We start from the raw sequence: 10,979 nt of genomic DNA on the forward strand, positions 1-10,979 counted from the left end.
CAAAGGGTGGATCTTTATACTAGGCTGCCTCAGGTGTACAAATTGCCAATTTCATTCGTGAGGGAATTGCGTCAGAGGCTTCGCTTTGCTGATATTTACCATTGTTTGTGGACAGAAGTTGTCCACCGCGATGGATCTGATGCAACAGATCCCCTGTCTCCTTCATCTGTCAAAACCTGCATTGCTTTTCCGCCCAGGCACCGCCGCAGCCCCTGAGGCGAAGACTTTGTTCAAGGAAACATAATGGCCAAGTACAATCGACAGACCCAAGCTAGAGGCTGAAGTGGCGAGGCCGAGTGATAGACCAGGACTTGGAAAACTGGGTTAACTTCACAGCTATGGTAACGGAAGATTTTCCCTGATATGTAGTGCATTTCACAAAAACGCTGCTCATATTGTTATTGATTAAAAACAAAGCTGATGTATCTTTTTTAATGATATGTACAATAAATGAAGTTTTGTTCCTTCAGTAATGCATTAATTTCAGATTTCTGGAGCTCCGGATAAATGTTAATGGAAGGGTTTATATTGTGTGTAGTCAACATGAGATAAAAAATAAATTAAGCTAAATAAATGTATTCCCTGTCGCCTAACATATTCCTTCGGAAAATTAAATATAAACTTGACTATTATCACTACCTCTTACATATCGCCATTATGAAAAGAATCTTAAATGGTAAAATCATCTCTTACAAAATTATTTTGTATTCTCCACCAGATTTATTAGCGAGTTGCGATTGAAGTATACGGGTCGTTCATCTTTTTAAACTACATTGAAGTTTTTTTTGTTTAACAAGAGATGGTCTCTGTCAATATATACCGCGAGTCAGTTCATGTAGTTGGCTGTGAGATCGTATACTGTACCTCCAGCTGCCTCTTACGATCTAAATATTAATATATTTAATGTTCTGTTGTTCATGTTTTTGTAGTGTTTTCTGCTTTGAAACGTTGGGATTAAAACCGATGCTACAATGGGGGACCAGTGCAGCGACTTCTTCGAAGTTTACCAGACCTTCTCCGACCAGCTGGATTTGAGAAATCTGCTTCAGTCTCAGAATCTGAGCTGCGATGACTCGGATTACGATGTCTCACGGTCCGAGAAGCAGGATTTCACGGCGGACCAGACCTTCAGAGCGGCCAGGACGGTAGTCGGGGTAGCGTTAGTTTGCATCATGCTCATCTGCGGTGTCGGTAATTTCATCTTCATCGCCACGCTCGCTCGCTGTAAGAAGTTCCGAAACCTGACCAATCTGCTGATCTCCAACCTGGCTATCTCGGATTTCGTGGTTGCCATCGTGTGCTGCCCCTTTGAGATGGATTACTACGTGGTGAAGCAGCTGTCGTGGGAGCACGGCCACATTCTCTGTGCCTCCGTGAATTACCTCCGGACCGTTTCTCTGTATGTGTCCACATACGCACTCCTGGCCATTGCAATAGATCGGTGAGTGAGTCTTTGTAAAGACGTGTGTTAAACAAGGAGAAGCTGCCGCAACCACGCTTCGTTGGGTGTGAATAACTAGTGGTGAGGGTTGTGAGTAGGTTTATGTTATTGATTCTGATCCACGTGGCTTTATTGGGTAGTGAAACACTTTACAATTTCTTGCACCCGACACTCTCATTGGAAACCCGTTTTAATGGAAAAATGATCTCCATTTCACGCGTTTTTCATCAATCACAGCGGATACTACCGTCACCAATTGGTATTTTCTGAAATCTTGAACCTTCACAACAATACCACAGAACCAGATGCAGCTCCATCAACAACAAAGTATCCAGATGGCAGCGAAGTTCCCTGTTCATCGCTCTTTGCTTATCCCTACCCACCCCTACCTTCCGTTTACCGGGGCTGTAAGTTGAAGTCCGCTTTTCCCACCTCCTCCTCAGTGAAACGTTGGGGTCTGCCATTTCATACTAAGTGAAGGAGTTTGCAAAAGCCGTTCCCACCATCCAACCATCGGCGCGCACACACCACAATCTGTCTTGTGTTGGTGAGAACACAGTGCTTGGGAATACTCAGCAGGTCAGGCAGCATCTGCAGAGAGGGGAACAGAGTGAACGTCTCAGGTCGATGGTTTATCATGTGAACGGTTACTCTCGCCACAGATGCTGCTGAGTCGCTTAGCGTTTTCCGGTGATTTCTCCTCAACAAAAAAGATTTTCAACATCATTGTCTTTGGGCGTTTGTAAGCCCTGAGTCCTGGATTCCTTCCCCGGACACTCCAGTGTGTCGATTCCAGCCCGGCTAAACATCACTTTGCGCTTTAATTTCTTTAGAGTGAATTCACATTGCAGATCGTTTTTTTTGTAAATCTCGCACAGGGTGATATGGTGATGAATAATTGTTAACTCTTTTACGGGGGAAATAGTCTTGTTATACAGTGACGGATAACCGTGTTATACGGAGAAGGATTACTGTTCGCGATGGACTATCATGCGTAGTGATAGATTACCATATTATATCGTAATTGATTACCGTGCTATACGGTGATAGATCGTCATGCTATCTAATAGTGAGCGATCGTGTCATATAGTGGGGAATTACCATGTTCTATATTGTTAAATTTTCGTGTTTCCTTGCGACGGATCACGGCTTTATGGTGTTGGATTACTCTCTGATATAGCGGTATAGATTATATGGTAATGGATTCGAATGGTATATGGTTATAAAGCAGTGAATGTTTATGTGGGATGAATTGCAGTGCCACATAACGGTGGATTCCTGTCTGATGCGGTGATATTCTGCAGTGCTTCATTTCCAAACAGTATATTGATGGGTTCTCGTGTCCTTTACTCCAGATATCTGGCCATCGTGCACCCGCTGAAACCTCGAATGAATTACCAGACTGCCTACGTGCTGATCGGTGTGGTGTGGCTCGGCTCTCTGCTCATGGCCATCCCATCCGCCTACTTCACGGCCGAGACCACCATTCCATACACCCGCACTCAGGACAAGGTGTTCTGCGGCCAAATCTGGCCCACGGACCAGCAAATATCCTACAAGTCCTACTTCCTGTTCATCTTTATCCTGCAGTTCGTGGGACCCTCGGTGACCATGGGTCTCTGCTACGCTCAGATCTCCAAAGAGCTCTGGTTTAAGCGTGTGCCGGGTTTCCAGACTGAACAAATTAGGAAAAGACTGAGGTGCCGGAGGAAGACGGTGCTGATGCTCGTAGGCATTCTAACTGTTTTTATATTATGTTGGGCGCCTTATTATGGATTTACAATAGTTCGAGATTTCTACCCGGCCCTTGTTCTGAAAGAGAAACACTACATTACGGTATTTTATATGGTCGAGTGCATTGCCATGTGCAACAGTATGATTAATACGGTGTTTTTTGTGACAGTTAAAAACAACACTGTGAAATACTTCAAGAAGGTGTTGTTGCTGAGATGGAAATCTACCCAGGGCGGGAGTAGCAAATCGACGCAGGAACTTGACGTGAGGACAACCGGTGTGCCACTATCGGAAGAGGTTGACAAAATGCAGCTGAAATAGGTTCCCAAAGATAAAGGGGCCTACTGACTTAACACTGGTGCGTGCTGAGAGACTGGGCTCTGGGTCACCGACCACAGGCGGTGGAGCTGTGTTTTGTGTGATAGTCGGGGTGTGTGTAAGGTGTCACTAATCAGTGGTGCCTGTTGTATTGTAAACGTGGGGGACTATTTCATTTATTTGTTTTGTCAAACTCAGAAAGTCACGCCTATCCCAGGGTTAGATTTACGCTATTTCCAGAACTGTTCTTCAGATTATCAACAAATACTCTGATACGGTAACAAACATTGTACGAAATTAAAAGTTTATAAAACTTAAACAAGGAGTCAAAAAAGAATAAAATGAATTACAGCGAAACAGATCTGAATCAGTGTTGTATTTGTTTATGGAGCGTATTTCTTTATAAGATCTATTCAGAGGAAAATACTAACTGAGCCTTGTAATTAATTAATATGTTGGAATGCGCGTTTAATCAAAATAACCAGAGGGGCAATTCGTTGAGGGAAAAAACAACACGACATCATTCAAGAATAGTTGAGGCATATATCATTGAACTGATTACCCTCTCTGTTTCAATATGCGGTTGCACGTCCAGAATCTGCTAATTGACACTGGTAGGTCGGTTTGAAATGTTTTAAAGTAGTTTGGAAGATCTCTCCGAACGATTTAAATCAACGCAACTAAAAAATCGGTCACTTTCATTTTAGGTCACCGTCCTTTTGCTATTCAGTCAGTCCAGAGTGCCGATTAAAATTTAAATAACAGTATATTTAAAAGAGATAAACTAATATCAAAAGATACTTCTTAGGCAAGGAGCTGCACTTATAGTCACTTAAGTCTCTGGGGACAGGGTAAGTCGTATTTTAAAAGCCTTTTCTTGAATTCTAAGCAGGGAACCAAACTCATCTGCAGCAGATTCCATGTTTTGTGCATAAAGGTGTAAGGGGTTCTGCTTAAAATGCAGTCTTCTTTTATTACCCATTTTCTAGAAGGATGGTTCTTCATTTTCTCTCCATCTGCCTTTCAGTGCTCATTCTCAATTAGAGCATGCGGGTATGCTCTGGTGGAAAAAAATGACATTATATTGATCACGCACTATTTCAGAAGTCATGGTATATTTATGATCTGAAGCTATATTGTCTTTGGACAGTGAGTTTATGTTTTTTATCATTACCTCTTGTAGGCTCATATAGTTAGAATAAATTATTTAAACTCTTTGGTCATAATATATAGTTCAAAATGACGAAATAAATATTTAAGTATTTACTAAATAGTGTTTCCTTGTGGATTCATTTGTGTGCTTATATCAAGTATGACAATCCTGATGAAAAGTCATTAGTCTGAAATATTTACCCTGTTTTTCCCTCATCTTGAGTACTGTGTCTTTGGATTTTATTTCAGATTTCTAGCTTTCACAGTACTCACTTTTATTTTGTGTCTAAACAAGTATTACTTGCATTGATTAGGATATTTTGCACAACATCTCTCTGGGAGCCATGTTATATAATGTTTCAAGATACTTTAATTTAGCTCTGATCACTTTCAAGCCAAAATAAAAATTGTTGATAATGTTTTTGAAAAAAAATTGCAAACTAAACAAGTTACAAAGCTGTCAGCACTGTAAAATAATACAGCTCGTATTTTGTCATTGCATTTTCAGACACCTAGTGGAATAATACCCAGCAACTGAAAAAAATTATTGGTCTTTTTTAAGCAATATAACTTGAATTCTGAGGCAAAGTTTATTGACATACGTAGGCATGAAGAGATGATTACACTAATGGCTGGAGAAGTTTCCAGAATGAAAACCTAGAGATAAAAAGAATCACTGACAGGCTAGCCACTACCACAATTAAAACTTAATGGAATTTTATATCAAGTCCGCGGACTCTGTTATCTGTACACATAAGCATACTAATTACTAATTTGGAAAGATCATTAAATTAGTTATAGTTTGCCTCATCTGGCCTCAAATCTACCACAGATATATTACAATCCTAATGATGAGACCATCTTAGAAATTAATGCACCATCATTTATTTCATTTCATTTTCAAAGATGAAACCAAACATTCATTGAGTTTCTAAATCAGATAATGATTTAATATTCCACATGTGGCCACAGTGCAAGATTGATTAATTTTCTCAACTGCAGTTTTAATCAGAAGTAAACAAAGGAAAAATATTGAGGATGAAAGAACATTTAAAAAAGATAGTTTCTTGATTTAATAAATAGCACAGAGTTGCACAAACAAGTAATAAAACTGATACTCAAACTATTAACAGGAGGATACAGTCATAACAAAAAATAAATGCTTTGGATATCCTTGGCTGAACAAAATAAATGACAAGAAAGTGAAAGGTCAAGGCTGAAATATATATTGGAAATAGGTTTATGGACTATCTGAGCTTGAATGCTCTTCAGGGAATAATAAACTACTCCCTTCTCATGGAACAAGACTTCCCACAGTAATAGACACTTATCGTCCTCCTCAAATAAAAAAACTATACAGGTTATAACTGAACTTTAAACCAGTAGTTCTGAGAAGTATTACAAGTTTTTTCTAATGTCCTGTTTTAACATTTCAAAACAACTACACTCAGCTAATCAAACAAGATTAAAGATTATACAGCAATTATAACTTCTTGCAAATACAAAACCTTCACACCATTTCATATGCAACATCCATTTTTACTGTTCTCAGATATGTTCACACATTGCTAACCACATGGATTCAATCTTTTAGGCCCCTCAAGTCTGTTCTGCTGTTCAATGCCTGACCACCAATTTTCCACAACATCCTATATTTGTTCATTCTGATTACACCTTTCTTTTATTTATTTTGCTGCATGAAATAGTGATTTAAGTCAGTAAAACAATCTGAGCCCAACTTAAAGGCTTCCTCTTGGTCAGCAGTTATTATGTATAGTTTAATTAAAAACAATACAAGAAATAGAACATATAGAACATAGAACACAGAACATTACAGCACAGTACAGGCCCTTCGGCCCACGATGTTGTGCCGACATTTTATTCTGCTCTAAGATCTATCTAACCCTTCCCTCCCACATAGCCCTCCATTTCTCTATCAATCATGTGGCTATCTAAGAGTCTCTTAAACGCCCCTAATGTATCTGCGCCCACAACCTCTGCCAGCAGTGCATTCCACACACCCACCACTCTCTGTGTAAAAAAACTTACCTCTGATGTCCCCAATCACCCCTTCCTCCAATCACCTCAAAATTATGCCCCCTCGTGTTAGTCATTTTCACCCTGGGAAAAAGTCTCTGACTGTCCACACGATCTATGCCTCTTATCATCTTGTACACCCCTATCAAGACACCTCTCATCCTCCTTCTCTCCAAAGAGAAAAGCCCTAGCTTGCTCAACCTATCCTCACAAGACATGCTCTCCAATCCAGGCAGCATCCTGGTAAATCTCCTCTGCACCCACTCTAAATTTTCCACATCCTTCCTATAATGAGGCAACCAGAACTGAACACAATACTCCAAGTGTAGCCTAACCAGAGTTCTATAGAGCTGCAACATTACCTCATGGCTCTTGAACTCAGTCCCCCAATTAATGAAGGCCAACACACCATATGCCTTCTTAACAACCCTATCAACCTGCATGGCAACCTTGAGAGATCTATGGATGTGGACCTCAAGATCCCTCTGTTCCTCCATACTACTAAGAGTCCTGCCATTAAACTTGTATTCTGCTTTCAAATTTGATCTCCCAAAGTGTATCACTTCACACTTTTCCAGGTTGAACTCCATCTGCCACTTCTCCGCCCAGGTCTGCATCCTACCAATGTCCTGTTGTAATCTACAGCAACCTTCTACACTATCCACAACACCACCAACCTTTGTGTCATCAGCAAACTTACTATCCCACCCTTCCACATCTTCATCCAGATCATTTATAAAAATCGCAAAGAGCAGGGATCCTGGAACAGATCCCTGTGGAACACCACTGGTCACTGATCTCCGGGCAGAATACACTCCATCTACCACCACCCTCTGTCTTCTATGGGCGAGCCAATTCTGAATCTACACAGCCAAGTTTTCCTGGATCCCATGCCTCCTGATTTTCTGAATGAGCCTTCCATGAAGAACCTTATCAAATGCCTTACTAAAATCCATGTACGCCACATCCACTGCTCTACCTTCATCAATGTGCTTTGTCACATCCTCAAGGAATTCAATCAGCCTCGTGAGGCATGACCTGCCCCTCACAAAGCCATGCTGACTGTCCCTAATCAGCCTATGCTTCTCCAAATGACCATAAATCCTGTGTCTAAGAATCTTCTCCAGTAATTTGCCCGCCACTGAAGTAAGATTCACCGGTCTGTAATTCCCAGGGTTATCCCTACTCCCTTTCTTCAACAAAGGAACAACATGTCAGCTGATATCTCTGTTTAACCACATTGGTGACTCCACAGTAAAAATAAGCTCTTTACATATTGCATTAAGGGTGGTTAACTATAACCGAATTTCAATCAGATATTTTGGGAATAAGGACTACTTTAACAAAGTCATCCATGCACTTATGATGTTGATTTATTACGTAATCAGTGTGAAACATTTTAAATAGTAATCGGTTTTGCATATACGTGCTTTTCTTGTCTAAATCTCTGCAAAACCCTCCTTCCGAAAAGGGTTAATCCAATTATTAAAATCTAAAAAGCTGGTAAGACAATGGATTTCCAAAATAATAAATTAGTGGGATTATGACATTGTGCCTAAAATCCACTATCTTTAGTGGAGTTCAAGTGAATGTAAATCTGCTAGATTAATGTAGTAAAGGCCAAGGACCTCACTATGATGGAAACAAAAAGTCACAGGAGAAACCACACTGGCCCTATTTCCTTCCCATCTGTAAAAAGTAAAGATAAGAAGCCATGTTGCTTGGCCTCTTGACAGGTATGGAAGAAGGGTTGTCAAAAGAAAAAAATATGAACACTTCTACAAAAGAAATCTTTAAAATTAAGTCTAGTACAGATGCATATCATTCTTCAAATAAAGCCCCCACTGTTTGTCAAAGTTCCTATTGAAATATTGGAATTGGAATTGGAATTGATTTGTTATTGTCGCATGTACTGAGGTACAGTGAAAAACTTGTCTTGCATGCCGTTCACACAGATCAATTCATTACACTCTGCATTGAGGTAGAACAAGGTAAAACAATAACAGAATGCAGAATAAATTGTAGCAGCCACAGAGAAAGTGCAGTGCAGTTAGACAATAAGGTGGAAAGGAGGATAATATTTCAAGGAGGACAAGTATTTGAAAGTTAATTAAGATGGTAAGTGCTCAAACAACTCCCCTTAGCATTAGACAATTGTCAATACAGCCACCAAGGCCCTACTCTCTTCCCTTTTGGCACCCCCTTATCTCTGCACTTCCATAAAGAATTTACATAAATATACCTTCATTTTCCAAATTCATGTTTACCCCTCTTAATCCCTTCTTCTCTGGCTCAATAGTTATGTTTTCTCATGCATCTATGAAATACGATGAGCATCAAAAACCCTGCCTAATTGCAAGTTGTTTTTCTTGTTAGTGTCATTATTGCACAGAGAAGTTAGAAATTCTTGTATTTTTTTTGTCTGTATTCTGAATATGCATCATGGATAATTCTTAACAAGTGTGCCTACACACCCCTTCACTTTTCAACAGCCTTTTTGTGTCTTCATGTTGTGTATTCATCCTCATTGAGTTCTGGATTAAGATAGGCAGGATTCAACCAGTGGAGGATATCGGTGAAAGAATTGCATTAGGTTATCCACAAAGCTTTATTTTTATAGTCATCACCCTGAATAGAAGGGATAATGTATATGCAATAAATATTCATGTGCAAGTCATCTATCATATCTGATCTCAGGATATTCATCAGTCCCCATGAACTCAGATTAGAAGTGAAGTGAGTAGCCATCATTTGAAAACAGTAAAAGATCAGATTGTGATTTATGTCCTGACATCATTGTTGAAAAGTAAGTCCATACTCACTAGGAGGGGTCAAAAAAAGGCAATGGCCAATTGATTAAGTTATCAAACAACTGTCAGTATTTGATGAACTATGAAGGGGAGGAAAAGAGGTGAAAATGGCAGGTAAAAAATACTAAGAATGAGGACTATACACAGCTGAATGAATCTAAATTGGTCATCTAACATGAGGGGAATCAACAAACCTAACACAGCTCTAATCCTATTCTGGTAACAAGAGGACACTGGACTACATTCAGAAAACAAGGCTGAATAAAATGCAGAAAAAATAAACTTCAGAAAAGTCAGCACTATGCAGAATTTTCTTATATATATAAAAAATGATGCTTATCGATAGTTGGTTAATCTGAAACTAAATGTGATATTCACTCACTGAAACAGAATTTGAATACTACTTTTTATGTGCTGTTAGGATTCCTAGAACATTTTACAATCAATGAAGTACTTTTGAAGTGTCATCATTATTGAGATTCAGTAAGTGAAGCAGCTAACTTGTACATGGCAAGCTCCCACAAACAGCAAACTGATAATGACCAGATTTTGGTGATGTTGAATGAGGGGCAACAATTGGCCAGGACACTAGGAAGTGCTCACTTGCATTTCTTCAAATTAATTAATTGTAGTCATTTATAGTCACTCAAAGCTCATCTGAAAGGTGGGACCTCCAAAGTGTCAGACTCACTCCCTACTTTATTGGAGCATCAGTGCAGATGTTTGCATTCAATTTCCTGGAATGGGGCTTGAGCCCACAATATCCTTACATACAAGGTTACCAACTGATCCATAAGTAAAAATCATATGAAAATCTTGTTGTGATGTGCAAAAGGGAGTTGTCCATGACAGGAATTAGTACTGACCCACAAAGTGAACCACGCTCTCATGCTGTGTGATTTAATTCTAGTGCAGTGCCAAACTGAAAAGCTAGAAAGGGAATGGTGCATAAGATATATAGAAGAAGAAGGGCTAATGCTAAACACATGTACAGGAAAAGGGAAAATTAGGAAGGAAGCATGAATAATTTGAAGAAAATGAGGAAAAAATGTTGCACCAGTGAAATGCTACAGATAATGGAGATGGTTCAGTTTTCCCTGCTGGCTGATTTCCACACTTGGAGAGGTTCTTGAATCATTCCTTTCTAATGTGCCTTGCCTACACAGAGATGACGCTTTGAGTTCTGCTGTAATGACTTTAGAACATGGTTGCTAAACCATTCTAGGGATTAATTGACTTTACTTCTTGCCATTTCTGCTTAACATCCTTCTGTGTAATCATTTTGTTTCTACTCCATACATCATTGATTACATAACTCCTCACTCTGCACCCTCTCCAAGCCCCACCCTCCTCATGCTGTACTACCAGCAGGAATTTGGTAGACAGTTCCACTTAGGGACTCATATCATTTGCCTTGACTTGGGTGGCACCGTAGCACAACAGTCAGCACTGCTGCCTCACGACTCCAGTAACCCAGGTTCATCCTG

At 39.8% G+C, this 10,979-nt stretch overlaps 1 protein-coding gene across 2 annotated transcripts; it reads left to right on the top strand.

Moving 5' to 3' along the window:
• The first annotated feature begins 244 nt into the window (after nt 1–244).
• LOC127568553 (prokineticin receptor 2-like) lies at nt 245–3,874 on the top strand. 2 transcript variants are annotated; one of them, XM_052012438.1, is made up of 3 exons: nt 245–341; nt 930–1,441; nt 2,797–3,874. In XM_052012438.1, the coding sequence occupies exons 2-3, from the start codon at nt 972–974 to the stop codon at nt 3,494–3,496; spliced, it is 1,170 nt and encodes a 389-aa protein (XP_051868398.1). In that variant the 5' UTR covers nt 245–341; nt 930–971; the 3' UTR covers nt 3,497–3,874. The 2 variants fall into 2 exon arrangements, with proteins under 2 accessions (XP_051868398.1, XP_051868399.1); XM_052012439.1 differs by lacking the exon at nt 245–341 and having other exon boundaries at nt 832–1,441.
• The last annotated feature ends 7,105 nt before the right edge of the window (nt 3,875–10,979 follow it).

This window comes from Pristis pectinata, chromosome 3 (genome assembly GCF_009764475.1).
Source record: "Pristis pectinata isolate sPriPec2 chromosome 3, sPriPec2.1.pri, whole genome shotgun sequence".
NCBI classification, from domain to species: Eukaryota; Metazoa; Chordata; class Chondrichthyes; order Rhinopristiformes; family Pristidae; genus Pristis; species Pristis pectinata.